The sequence below is a fragment of the Balaenoptera physalus genome (genome assembly GCF_965194825.1).
Source record: "Balaenoptera physalus genome assembly, chromosome: 6".
Lineage (NCBI taxonomy): Eukaryota > Metazoa > Chordata > Mammalia > Artiodactyla > Balaenopteridae > Balaenoptera > Balaenoptera physalus.
The window spans coordinates 129,610,470-129,624,968 of NC_138885.1; the positions used below are offsets into that span (position 1 = coordinate 129,610,470).

The 14,499-nt window shown below is 44.4% G+C and overlaps 1 protein-coding gene across 1 annotated transcript in view; it reads left to right on the top strand.

The window, feature by feature from the left end:
- Positions 1-13,395, top strand: part of FBXO36 (F-box protein 36) — a 97,973-nt gene extending 84,578 nt beyond the window's left edge. Inside the window, exon 4 of the mRNA XM_082466466.1 lies at positions 12,895-13,395. Coding sequence (XP_082322592.1) covers positions 12,895-13,083 — 189 coding nt within the window. The 3' untranslated portion in view covers positions 13,084-13,395. The remainder of the gene's footprint in view (positions 1-12,894) is intronic.
- Positions 13,396-14,499: the final 1,104 nt, after the last annotated feature.

The window sequence follows — 14,499 nt, forward strand, 5'->3', positions numbered from 1 at the left end:
ATCATAATTTTTTAAACTAGATCCTTACTGATAGACATTTAGGTTGCTTCCCCTCTGCTATTTGTAAATAACGCCCCAGACTATGGCTAGACTGGACTCCGCAGAATTGGGTCTGCCCTGGAAGCATAAAGACACATGAGAGACACAGAGGGTGTAGGGACTCTGGGTGGACGGGGGCCTGAGCCTGGGAGAGCCCGTGGTGCTAGCCCACACCCAAGGATGGAAGTTTCCACTTATCAAACTTAATGCCACCAGCAATCAGGGCCGTCTGGCTGCCTGCCCTTGCTCTGATTCCGCGTTGACCTGGTGGAGCCTCCAGGGATGAGCATCTGAAGGTCTCGTGGGTGGATGGTTATATTTCTCAGGGTAAAGAGGCAGCCTCTGGGAGCTTGGCTAATACAAGCACACCCCTGAAAGGTGGATCCCATGTCACAGTATACCAGAAAGTCACACTGAGGGCCAGCCCTGGGCTTGCAGTGAGCTCACTAAGGTAAGGCTGCCACGTAGAACCTTCCTGGGGAATGCTGAGGCCCAGAAGGGGGAGGGACGATCATGACTAGCAAATAAACATATTCATCTTGGTAGTGACTCAGGAACAGGCCCACTGAGGAAGAAAATCTCTCCTCTGTCACATTTTGGCCTGCAGAGAAACAGATTTTTCCTTATGTTCCCAGATTCCCTATGACTGTGACCCCAAGTCTGGCCACGTAGGTGAGGCACCTAGGGAGCAGGTGAAAACAGGCCGGGCCCCGAGTCGGATTGGGTAGGTCTTGGTGGACCCAGCGTCTGCATTGTCTTGCAACCTGATTCTAAGCGTCCAGGCCAAGGATTTGACCATTTGACATTAAAATTGTACAGACAAAATATCTCACGAGACTCTGAAAGGCTGGAAGCTTGGGATGGGGGCGGGGGTGTTGTTTTTCCATCTCCACTTGTGTACAGGCAGTGTGGATGTTTAAATCAGCTTGAGGCCAGAGACCTGGGTTCTGTTCTTCGCTCAGCTACTCCCCACCATGAGCCTTGGGCAGTCACACCCTTATCCCCTCTAAGCCTTAATTTCCACATTTGTAAAAGGAAAGTTTTTAACTAGATAAACCCTAGGATCCCTTTCAACTTGAATGTAGTTTATGTGTGTTAAGTTCATGCACCACCTCCAGGGGGAGCTAAACCCACGATTGGCTATGTTTTGGATCAAAGCAGCTGGAACCATAGTCAGGATGGGTACTTTGTGTTTTGCAACCTGGCATCTATCAAGCAAAAGAGCCCCAGGGTTTGGGAGTCCTAGATGGGGGTATTTTGTAAACCAACTTATAATACAAAACAAAACTGAATATTTTCATTGTAAAATATAATGAGTCGTAAATGAAGTTACCCTGGTGGAAATTTCAGCTCTCTTCTGAGAATTTCTTCCTTTCCTCCAAAACCTCAACATTTTCTTCCATAATCTCTGTTATATAAGATACACTGATATCCTGAAATGTATTGTGCTGGGAAAGGGGTGGTCACCTATACTAGTGCTACAGAGTTCAGAGTTTTAAAAGGAGGTTCAGATCTGTTTTATTTTTGCTTACTTATTTATTTATTTTTAATTATTTTATTTTATTTTATTGCTTTCTTGGCCGTGTGGCATGGCATGCGGGATCTTAGTTCCCCGACAAGGGATCAAACTCATGCCCCCTGCATTGGGAGCATGGAGTCTTAACACTTGACCGCCAGGGAAGTCCTGTTTTATTTTTTAATATTAAGACATTTTCTAAGAGTTTTCCTTCCTTGTTTATATTTAGAATATGTTGTAATCCGAGTAGAGAAACTGGACCTGGAAGGACTGTTGAAGATGGGGTAAGATAATGAAGGACCTGCCTAACATCAAAATGTTTGGGGGGCTGTCATTATCAGATTCAGCATTGCTGTTTAACTGTAACCTTCATGATGTGAATATAATAGTTTTTGCTTTTGATATTTACGCAGAAAGGATCTTAAATGATTATGCTTGATTATACTATTAATTTCTGTTTGAAATTCACTCTTTTCCCTTATTGGAATACATTTAGAGTAACATGAAGTATGAAAGTAACCCCTACTGGCTGCTTTCTGCTCGAAAGTGCGTGTAATGGTGTCATGAAATAGAGATAACGCTTACATGTTTTTCGCCTCCCCCAGAAAGAAGTCAGAACACGTGGGAGGAAAGTAGGACAGTGCCAAGGCCAGGCCAGGGGTGGTGGGAGTGGGATGCTTGGCTGTCTGGAATTGTGGGCACGGTGGATAGTGGGCAGCTGGGTGTGGCCTGGTGGGCTGAAGTGATGGTCCACGGTGGGGGACATCAGTCAGGGGCACAGTCAGGTCACTTTCAGACAGCTGTCACATGGTGGCGGGGTTGTCCCAATCCTGGTGCTGGGGGCTGCCCCCTAGACTCCCAACTGTGGCAACTGAACTGGCCCCCCAGTGGCTAAGTGCCTATGGGGCCTTTCTTTCTAGTGTGTTCTCAGAAATGGGGGAGGTAGCATCTATTCTGTCTCCCCTTCCTGCCCATTGATTACATCTTTTCCATGTGCTTTATATATGTTATTCCTAATCCTCACAGCACTAAAAGTTTAGTATCATTTCCATATAATCATAATAAGTTCCATTTATTGACTATCTACTGCGTGCTAAGCACTGAATGTACGTAATCCAGTACAATCCTCAAACAGTGCCGTAAGATGGATGAGTAAGAGACTCTCTTGTCCTGATTATCGAGGAGGGAACAGAGGCTCAGGTAAAGCACACAGAGAGTGAACAGTGGAGCCGGGTGCTGTGCCCGGGCAGCCTTACTCCATGGCTGGTGTGCTTAAATCAGTTTATTCTCCTCCTCAGATGACCAAATGCAAGATCAGATGTGGAGACCAGGCTCGGAGCAATAAGTAGAATGTCCAGGATGACTTAATTATTAAGTGGCAGGGCCAGCGTTCAAATCAACTTGTCCCTGAAGAACATAAGGAAAAGGTTCTGTCTTTCATAAGATGGAGTTAAGTATGGGAATGTGTTTTTTCCCTCAGGTAGACTGGAGCTACAGCAGGTAGGTACCACAATGACAGGCCAGGGCTTTGAAAGTATTTCCTTCCTCAGGCCACGTGGAAGCATCCCATGAGCAGTAAGGCAGAAAAGGTCCTGCCCCCTCAGGACATGTCCCAGTCTTCATTATCCTTATCTATATAATTGTGGTCACTCAGATTCCTTTTTCATATATCTTTTAAATATTTGTCTATGAGTCATTTCTTTTTTTTTATAAATTTATTTATTTATGTATTTTTGGCTGCTTTGGGTCTTCATTGCTGCACGCAGGCTTTTCTCTTGTTGTGGCTAGCAGGGGCTACTCTTCATTGCGATGCGCGGGCTTCTCATTGCGGTGGCTTCTCTTGTTGCAGAGCACAGGCTCTAGGTGCGCAGGCTTCAGTAGTTGGGGCTCGAGGGCTCTAGAGCACAGGCTCAGTAGTTGTGGCTCACGGGCCTAGTTGCTCCACGACATGTGGGATCTTCCCGGCCCAGGGCTCGAACCCGTGTGCCCTGCATTGGCAGGCAGATTCTCAACCACTGCACCACCAGGGAAGCCCTAGTTTTAGTTTTTTAAGGAACCTCCATACTGTTCTCCATAGTGGCTGTATCAATTTACATTCCCACCAACAGTGCAAGAGTGTTCCCTTTTCTCCACACCCTCTCCAGCATTTATTGTTTTTAGATTTTTTGATGATGGCCATTCTGACCAGTGTGAGATGATATCTCATTGTAGTTTTGATTTGCATTTCTCTAATGATTAATGATGTTGAGCAGTCTTTCATGTGTTTGTTGGCAATCTGTATTTCTTCTTTGGAGAAATGTCTATTTAGGTCTTCTGCCCATTTTTGGATTGGGTTGTTTTTTTTTTGATATTGAGCTGCATGAGCTGCTTGTATATTTTGGAGATTAATCCTTTGTCAGTTGCTTCATTTGCAAATATTTTCTCCATTCTGAGGGTTGTCTTTTGGTCTTGTTCATGGTTTCCTTTGCTGTGCAAAAGCTTTTAAGTTGCATTAGGTCCCATTTGTTTATTTTTGTTTTTATTTCCGTTTCTCTAGGAGGATGCACTCTGTTTTGATACAGTATTTCTACTCAAAGTCCTTTGGCCAGAACGAATTACACGGCCCCACATAACTGCGTGGCGCAGGGAGATGTGGGAGAAGAGAGGGAATACTTGGTTAGCGTCACAATCTCTGCCACAAACTGGAAATCCCGAACAAAGCAGTGTGTACATTAAGATTCATATATATGAAGATAGTATCATAATAGTATTTTTTCTCAAATGCAGTTACCTGCTTTAACATCTTCCATACTAGAAAAAAGAGACCTTAATTTTTCATTTCTCCTCTTTTCTGTGTTTCTTGGGACTGTGTTTTCTGAACATGTGTTTGGCTTTAAAAACCAACTCAGAACCAAAGACTACACTATGCTTATAAAATACTTTTCCTGTAAAGAACTGAGTTTCTTACTCTCTTTCACCCTCTGAGATGTCTATTTTATACCCTCTTCTCTCTCCCCAAGTCTCTGTATCCCACCTTCTTCCTCGCTCTTAACTGATGTTGTGGCTTCTTATTTCAATGAGAAACTAGAAGCAGTCATAAGAGAATGGCCTCCTAGGCCCCTCACCAGTTCTGCTCGTGCCTCGTTCTGCTTTACTTCCTGTTGCAGGTGATAAATTCTCCCTGTTACCATCCATGGCCACACCTCCACTTGTGGATTTCACTCCCCTCACCTGGTCAACAACTTGGCTCAGCAGTTATCCCTCTTCACCATGCATCACTGCATTATTAATTTTACCCCTCTACTGGATCATTTCCATCAGCACATAAACATACATTTAAAAAAAATTTGCCTTGACGTCACTCCCCAGTCTGCCCTTAAAGCAAAATTCCTCAAGCATTCTCTGCACTTGCTATTTCTACTTCCTCTCCTATTCTTTCCTGGACTCACTGTAGCCAGGCATCCACCCCCACTAAGCCACTGAAATTGCTCTTGTCGAGGTTGCTATTGTCCATCACCTTGTAAAATACACCAGTTTTTTTTTGAAAGATTTTTTTTTTGATGTGTACCACTTTTAAAGTCTTTATTGAATTTGTTACAACATTGCTTCTGTTCTTTATGTTTTGGTTTTTTGGTTGCGAGGCACGTGGGATCTTAGCTCCCTGACCAGGCATCAAACTTGCACCGCCTGCATTGGAAGGCGAAGTATTAACCACTGGACCACCAGGGAAGTCCCACCAGTCAGTTTTTAATTCCCATCTTATTTGACTTTTCAGCAGCATTTACACATTTCATTATTCTCCAGGTTTTCTTTGCTCTTCTCAGTCTCCCTGGCTGAAAACTTTATGTCCTGACTGCTTAATGCTGGAATGTCCTAGAGCACTTCCTTGGGCCATTTTCTCTATCTACAGTCACACTGAGATGATAGCTTTAAATATTATTTACATGCAGCTAATTTTCAAACATATGTTTCCAGGCCTGGTTGCCCTCTTGAACTCCTAACTTTTATATCTCATTGCGTGCTCAATGCTTCCTCCTAGATCTAGCAGTATAGACATCTCAAATTTAGCACGTACACACCAGACCTCTGAATTTCCCCACACACATACTTATTTACCAATTCTAATTCTCCCACAGTCTTATTTTTCTGTCTTTGGCAACATTCACACAGCTGCTCAAGCCAAAAACTTGTCCTTAATTCTTCTTTTTCCTCTTAGTCCTCATCTAATTCATTATCAGGTGGTATGAGCTCTACCTTCAAAATACATCTATCATCTGACTATGTCTCGCCTCCTGCCTGGCCACCATCCTGTTACACACCATCCTCATATCTTCCTGGATTTTCTAGAAAGAACTCCACAGTAGATTTGCTTTCACCTCATGGGCATAGCAGCGTACTTTCATCATTTTGCCTCAGGACTATGTCAGTTCTCCAGCTGTGAGTCATACTTACATCACAGAGATACTGATCCTATCATCTTCCTACATGCTGGTCCGCATTGATGACATCATGCTGATGAGCAGGAATAGCAGATACCCTGGATGCCTTGGTAAGATACGTATATGTCAGGGAGTTGGAGATGAGCTCCTCAAAAATTGAGAGGCCTGCCATCTCAGTGCGTTATCTAGAATCCATTGCCTTATTGTAACTTCCTATCCTAAGAAAACAGCACAGCTCTTTGTGGATATTTTTAGTTTTAAGGTAACATACAGCACATTTGAGTTTGCTTCTCTGATTCATTTACCAAATAACCCATAAAGCTGCCAGTTTTAAATGGGGCCCAGCTGCTGGTCCAGATTGCAGTGTAAGCGGCTGAGTCACTTGCTCCTTATGATCCAGCAGATTCAATGGTGCTCAGAGTGTCTGTGGCCTGTACGGCTATGGTCTGTGTGGATCCTTGCTGAACGTTATGGCGCGCGTCGTCAGGAAAGTCACAGCTCGTACCTCCAGGGTTTTAGAGTAAAGGTATGGATGCTTTTACAGATAACTGTTCTGCTATTGAGAAACAGCTCTTGGATTTCTGTGGGGCAAAGGCTAGCGTTTTGCCTAGATGGTCAAAGTCTTGAAAAGAACAAGATTTGGAGATTAATGAGGAGTTTTGGGGAAGAGGTATTTGGGCGGACTTTTCGGAATAAGCCAAAGAATCAAGATATTTGTGTCCCATGTGACTGCTCACCAAAGGGCACTCAGTGCCAAGGACGTTTTCAGGAATGAGATGATAAGGTGGTCTGCTCTGTGGATGTCAGTCAGCTCCTTTCCCCAGCCGGGCTCATCAACCAAATGCCCAGGTGGCAAGGATGGCAATTGTGCATGGACTCAACCACATGACTCTCTTCTTTTCAAGATTAATCTGGCCACTGTCACAGGAGAGACAATGCCGAGTCCCCAGGAGGGCGCCATGCTCCAGGGGGTCCAATCAGTAACGAGGTGGCAGGTCCAGTTACACTAGACTCTTTTCACCAAGGAGAAAGCAGCGATTTGTCCTCCCCGGATGAGTTACCTATTCTGGGTATGGACCTGCTTTCCTGGCACGCCATGCTCCTTCAGCAACATTGTGTGTAAATTGACCAAATGCCTTATTTTTCCATCATTGTAGCCCATACAAGATTGCTTCAGATTATTTTGCTGAAATAAATTCATTTATTAAAGAAATAGACATAAATAAATAAGGTAATGAGTACAGAATTTCCTGCTCATAGCCTATATACTCCACTACCTAGAAATAGTTGTCCTCACGGCTTCTTGGAGGTGCTTAATCCCTCATCAGCTAATGGACAACACTTTACAAGGTTGGAGCGCGGTCCTACAGGATGTAATATATGGTCTCAGTCACTGGCCAGAATGTGGTCCTGTTTCTTCTGTAGCTACAATCAAAGGATGGAAGTGGGAGTATCATCTCTTAGAATCATACATAGTCACCCGTGTGAAAAAGTGTTGTTTCCTTCTCCACAGCTTAGGCTTCTAGTAGGTTAGGGATCTTGACAGTCAAAGAATGAATAGTTTCACCTAAAGAACAACAATGACTCCACTGAACTAGAAATTAAGAGAATGAAGAGTGCTCCCAGGCTATCTGGGGCTCCTAATGCCACTGAACAGACAGGCAAAAAAAAAACCCCAAATGGGCATTACTATGTTGGCTCCGGTGATGAATCATGTTTATTAGAGAAAAATAGAGTTGCTTCTTCACAATGGAATTACAGAGGAGTATTTCTGGAACCCGGGCCATCCCTGCAAGTGCTTTCTTTTCTTTTTATTTTCTTTGGGGTGGCTGCACTGCCCAGCTTGCAGGATCTTAGTTCCCCACGCAGGGAGGGAACCCCTGGGACGGAACCCCTGGCCCCTGCGGTGGAAGCACAGAGTCCTAACCACTGGACAGCCAGGGATTTCCCTCTGTGAGTGCCTTCTAATACTGGCATGTTCAGTGGCAAAACTTATTTAAAGAAGACTAAAACATCTCCTACCTGAGAGATCAAGAAGTACTCACACCCAGCAGGAACCGGAGACGGTTTGGATCATATCAGCAGGTATAGCATCTTGACCAGTTGAGGTGCTGGCTGAGAACAAAAGGATGGTGGAAAGGGTAGTAGAATGAGAAAATTACAAACACGACTCCTGCTTGTGACCAGTTGCAGAATCTAGGACTGCAGTAGCTCCCCATATTTTCTTCCTCACCCAGTGGTATGTACAGTTTTTAAAATTTTATTTATTTAATTTATTTATTTTTGGCTGCATTGGGTCTTCGTTGCTGCATGCAGGCTTTCTCTAGTTGTGGCGAGTGGGGGCTACTCTTCGTTGTGGTGCGCGGGCTTCTCGTTGCGGTGGCTTCTCTTGTTGCAGAGCAAGGGCTCCAGGTGCGCGGGCTCAGTCATTGCGGCTCGCACGCTCTAGAGCACAGGCTCAGTAGTTATGTCGCACAGGCTTAGTTGCTCCGTGGCATGTGGGATCTTCCCGGACCAGGGCTCGACCCCGTGTCCCCTGCATTGGCAGGTGGATTCCTAACCACTGCACCACCAGGGAAGCCCTGATATGTACATTTATATGTAAACCAATATTTTCCTCTTTCCCTTTCTTCTATTATTTTATATAGGGCAAGTCGGTACTGGTTAACTTTATAATTCTAGGATACAAAGATGAACTGGGATTAACTAGAGGTAACAAACACCACCCAGAGGTTTGTAGTGACTGCTGGGATTTGGTGGGAGTGGGGTGGAGGTGAAGTCAGAGAATAACGCGTTGTCGCCCGTATGAGGGGCAGTTGCGTTGGGTTAGGTGGAGCGTGTGCTGCTGCCGTCACTGGGAAGTTTAAGTGTGAGAAGAAGGGTATGTATGGGTAAGAAAAGCCAGGAGGTCAGACTGAGGAGAAGGCAGTGGGTTGGCTGGCTTCACACCCGTTTGAGCTCCCTCACACTACACGGAGTTGCCCTTGTGTACTGTGAAGGTAAGAAAGATAAAAGCTACATTTCATGGATGCCTTTGCAAGTAGTGTCTTGGGCGTAGCCTGGGCTCTGTCAAGTAGACCCACGTGCAAGAGTCTTGGAAGGAAGATGTGAGCCCGGTGGGGCAGCCTCCGTGCTTTTCCTGCCAGCACAGTGCTGAGGCCTGTGGGGGAGGTTCTAGGGTCTGGTCCAAGGCGTCAGCACATCTCTAGGTGCTGAGTGTTGGGGAGCAGAAGCAGTGAGATTTCCACTAGAACAGTCTGGGTTTCTTGTTTTGTTTTTTAATCTGACTGCTGTTTTTTTTTAAATTAATTTTTATTGGAGTATAGTTGCTTTACAATGTTGTGTTAGTTTCTGCTGTACAGCAAAGTGAATCAGCTATACGTATACATACATCCCCTCTTTTTTGGATTTCCTTCCCATTTAGGTCACCGCAGAGCACTGAGTAGAGTTCCCTGTGCTATACAGTAAGTTCTCATTAGTTATCTATTTTATTTTTTTAAATTTTTTAAAATGTTTTTGGAATAGACAAAGTCTTTATAGGCGTATAAACAAAGGCAGAAACCATGTATAAAAGACTATTAGGGCTTCCCTGGTGGCGCATTGGTTAAGAATCCACCTGCCAGTGCAGGGGGTATGGGTTTGAGCCCTGGTCCGGGAAGATCCCACATGCCATGGAGCAACTAAGCCCGTGCGTCACAACTACTGAGCCTGCACTCTAGAGCCTGCAAGCCACAACTACTGAGCCCGTGTGCCACAACTCCCGAAGCCCACACACCTAGAGCCTGTGCTCCGCAACAAGAGAAGCCACCACTATGAGAAGCCCGTGCGCCACAACAAAGAGTAGCCCCTGCTTGCTGCAACTAGAGAAAGCCCACACGCAGCAACAAAGACCCAACGCAGCCAAAAATATAAATAAATTAATTAATTAATTTTAAAAAAGACTATTAGATTTGATTCTATTCCTGTAAACAAAATTTAAAAAATGTTTAATTTGCACATGTAAAAGCAATAACCCAAACTTTAGAAAGAAAATAAGCAACATATGATTAACTTTGCAGAATTATTATAAATTGGTAAGTAAAAGACTAATAATACCATAATACAAAAATGAACAGAGATTATGAACAATTAGCAAAAGAGGAAATACAAAAATCAACAAAGTTAGACAAAGCAATCTCATAAGTAAACAAAGAAATGTAAATTAAAAGAAGACACCTTTTTAGCCAACTAAATATCAGGATTTATTTCGCATGATGATGTTCTGTATACACGACTCTAGGAATTATAAGTCAGTAAACACTTTCTGCAGGATACTTTAATGGTATATATTCAATTCTTTTTAAAAGTTAAATTTTTAAGAATGTACTTTAAAGAAAATCATGTGTTAATAAACATATATGTAACAAGGGTATTTATAGTAGAATTATTTTTAATCATTAGTTATCTATTTTATACATCTAGCTGCTGTTATTCCTGGCTGTAGAGGATTGAACGTTTCCCTCTGGTTTTACTAGATATTCTGTGAGCTTCCTATTGCCTGTACTGAATCCCTCTCTGCTTAAACAACATAGAATATATTCTGTGGTCTGAAACAAGGGGCCCTGTCCAATACCATAGGCGTTCCATACAGTTTGGATGGATGGATGAGTGGAGGAATGAATAGGCTATTGAAAATTGTGGGGCAGCTTATCTCCACACTAAATGGACCAAACTATAGTCATTTTAGTGTGTATTTCTCTTTTCTATTTCTTCCCTTATTGTTTCTCAACCCGTTGTTCTCTGCTTTCACTACTCTGCCTCTGATGGCATCAACCAGCCTTCTAATTTGCTGTGTCTAGACTGCTGAGGGCTAAAGGCTGTACACGAAACTAAAACAAATTCTAAGGAAAGGAAGAATGATTAGTGAGTGTAGGCCTTTTCTGCAGAACCCCGACGCCTTTCTAAATAGAGCCCAACTGGATTCAGTATTCTGGAGTTGGAGGGACTTTACCATGCCTGTCTGCTTCTCCTATTTAAGTGTTAAAGTTGCCCTCTAATTTTAAATAGTGAAATAATTAGTTCAACCTAATTTTTGTCAGTCAGATCAACTCTCTTTATTATTCACAGGCACAGGGTCTGCACAGATCATTATCCGTAGATAATCTTGTTTCCCACCATTATTAACCTTCCAGCGGCCCATCTGCTTCTTGTGTTTCTTTGCCTCCTTGTAAGTGGAGTCTTTGTGAGTTGCTCCAGGGGGCCGTGTCTGGGAGGGTCTGAGCAGGAAGGAGGAGCCCCAGCCCACGAGCTCTGCGCCGCTCCCCGCCCCCGCCCCCACCCCCCGCCAGTTTAAAGGAACTGTGGGCTCCTTAATGATCCTCTGTCATGCCTCTTCTTTCCACTGCTGGATTTTCACATGTGACGGGGGAATCAGGTTGGTGATGAACTTGCCTGAGCGCACAATGGGCACAGGAAGGATGGAGCCAGGAAGTGTTCTGGGGCCCACGTGAGACCCTTCTTTGAGCACATTTCATATTACCGGAGTTATCACTATGCAACGTCAAATATCCAAGCACCATTAAATGTTCCTAGTCTTGCATACAGGTACCAACAAATCATGGCTATCGCTAAGGTCGGAAATAATAAATGTAATGGAAGCTTTAACTTTAGGAAAGATTTGGGGGCATGGAAGCAAGGGGTTAGGAAATCTGTTAAGAGTGTTTAGTAGCAGAAGACTGATGGGACTTCCCTGGTGGTCCAGTGGTTAAGACTCCACGCTTCCACTGCCGGGGATGTGGGTTTGATCCCTGGCTGGGGAACTAAGATCCCACATGCCCAGCAGTGCGGCCAAAAAAAAACAAAAGTAGTGGGAGACTGATGAACATAGTTGCCATAAATGATGGTGACAATTGAAAAAGTCCTAGTAGGAAATCTTGGGTAAATGGAAGCTGAACTCTGGCAACTTTGAACTTGGAGGGAGGGCAGAGTGGTCTTGTGCAGATTTTGGGCCAGAGGGGTCTTGTCTGTCCTTAACTTCATGGCCCTCAGGTAAAGGCCCAGACTGCAGAAGAACATCCCTGGGAAGGCTATTCCCAGAGAACGGCTCACTTTGCCATGTGCCTGGCAGGCTTGGGGAGTGACTGCATCTTGTAGGCCACTCTGTTGCATGGTGTGATGTCATGCATGCACAGGACTCCGAATAAAACATGAGGACGGGACCCTGGCACCAGGAATGTGTAAATTTTAGGTGTGCTGGTTGGCAGTCTCCGAGGGCTGCTTGTCTGCTTCGATGCGGTTCGCTACTGAGTAGCCCGCAGTGAACTAAGGTGTCCGCTGTACAAGACCGGGGAGAGGTGACTCAAGCAAGGGTTTAACATGAAGCTGAGCAAGAGTTAGCAACGCTCCTCCTTGAGAAACTGCTGCAGCCCTGGGTGAAGATCGGTTGACCACACCGTTATCAGCCTGTTATGTGGCTAACTGGAAATTCACCTTATAATGTTGCGTATATAAACTAACTATATCGTGTTGTATGTGTACTATTTATAACTATGTCGCATTTTGCATCTTTTTTTTTAACTTTTTATTTTATACTGTAGTATAGTTGATTAACAATGTTGTGTTAGTGTCGGGTGTACACCAAAGTGACTCAGTTATACATATACATTTATCTATTCTTTTTCAAATTTTGCATCTTAAATGAGATCAGGACTTGGTTTATTCCGTTAATCGAATATTGCTTCATCCTTTAGATACTTGTGCACTTGCCTCTCTCCTCAAAGAGGAAGTTTCTGGAGTCAGAACTGTGTCTGGCACATCTTTGTGCACCCGTGGTGTTTCCTCCAGTGTCTCACAGGCAGCAGGAGTTGGATAGTGATGTGAGTGAGTGAACTTTTCCTTGACCCATGTATGATGTCACCCACCTCTGACTTTTTCCACCCACAGTTGTGCACGTCAGACAAACTGTGGGAGCAGATCGTCCAGTCTGCCTGTGACCACATCACCCCAGACATGAGAGCCTTGGCCCAGGATATGGGCTGGAGACAGATGTTCTTCACCAACAAGCTGCAGCTCCAGCGGCACCTCCGCAAGAGGATACAACGACAAGGAAGCCAGAGGAACAGTGAGCTGTAGGGTCACACATTCCTACCTGCAGGAGAGTTGAGGCACGGCGGTGTTTTCCGTCTGTGTCCAAACCTCTTCTGCTGCCTTTGATTAAGAACTAAGGTTTTGTTGATTCAAGGAGCCATAGAGTATTTGCACACAAATGCAGCACACCGCCTCTGCTGGGCTTTGCCCGAACCACGGTCCCTGCCACAGGGAGGGTCAGGTCATGGCCCCAGCACAGGGGCAGCAGGACAGGAGGCGCCCATGCCCTGCCACCCATAAGAAAAGAGGCTTCTGCTGTATGGTAACAAACAATAAATGATTATTAGCAGGTTTTTATTACGTATGTATTTTATCTAGGCGTTGGAAAGGGGAGCACGGCTTTTGAATTTTTTCCTGGCGTCTGTCATCTGAGTCCATCCAAGAGTAGGTGGCTGCGTGTCCCCATAGGGAACCGTGAGGGGACAGGGGCAGCGGGAGACACTCCTGCTGAGTGCAGCTGCCTTCCTGACTCTGCTCCGCTAAGATGGTATTCAGGTCCCCCACCCTCGGGACCCGGGATGCCAGGCTCCGTCCCCCCACGTGGACAGCCTCTGACCCGGCCCTGGGACATGGCTGGAGAGAATTCTAGGCATTCTGCTTGCAGACCTCGTGCAGAGTCCAACTTCCCAGGGCTTTACGTTGTCAAATAAACCCATAAATGTTTCTAAGAGAGATGCGGCTTCCCCAAAGAAATGTGGACAGTTACTGCTATTACAACAGGGATTTTTTGGGGGGAGGGTGTTTGATTTTTATTTTATAAAAATTTTATATAAAATTTTATTGTATAAAAATTTTATATAAAATTTTATTGTATAAAAATTTTTATACAATTTTTAAAGGTTACTTTCCACTTACAGTTATTACAAACTATTGGCTATATTCCCTGTGTTGTGCAATACATCCTTGAGCCCATCTTATACCTGATAGTTTGTACCTCCTTCTTCTCTACCCCTCTATTGCCCCTCCCTCTCCCTCTCCCCACTGGTAACCACTAGTTTGTTCTCTAGATCTGTGAGTCTGCTTCTTTTTTGGTTATATTCACCAGTTCGTTGTATTTTTTTAGATTCCACATGTGAGTATAACAGGGAATTTTAAAAACACAGGCTGTGGGTAACTGAGTGAAAACCCAAGTACATTTTGTATTCTGTTAAGTTAGCAGAGGGGCAAAAGCGGTACAGTTTTAGGGGAGAAAATTCTACCTCCCTGAGATGGGTTATTTAACAATTGTTTTCTTCCTGTGTTCTCATGGCAATCAAGTACCCAGACAAGGCGCTCACAGCAGCAAATAGTCTCGTGACTCCTTTTAGGCTACAGAGCAAAGTAGCTCTCAACCTCCCATCACCTTATCAACGCTATGAGCTCTTCTTGCCTGCAATCTCCTCTTCGCTACATAGAAAAATA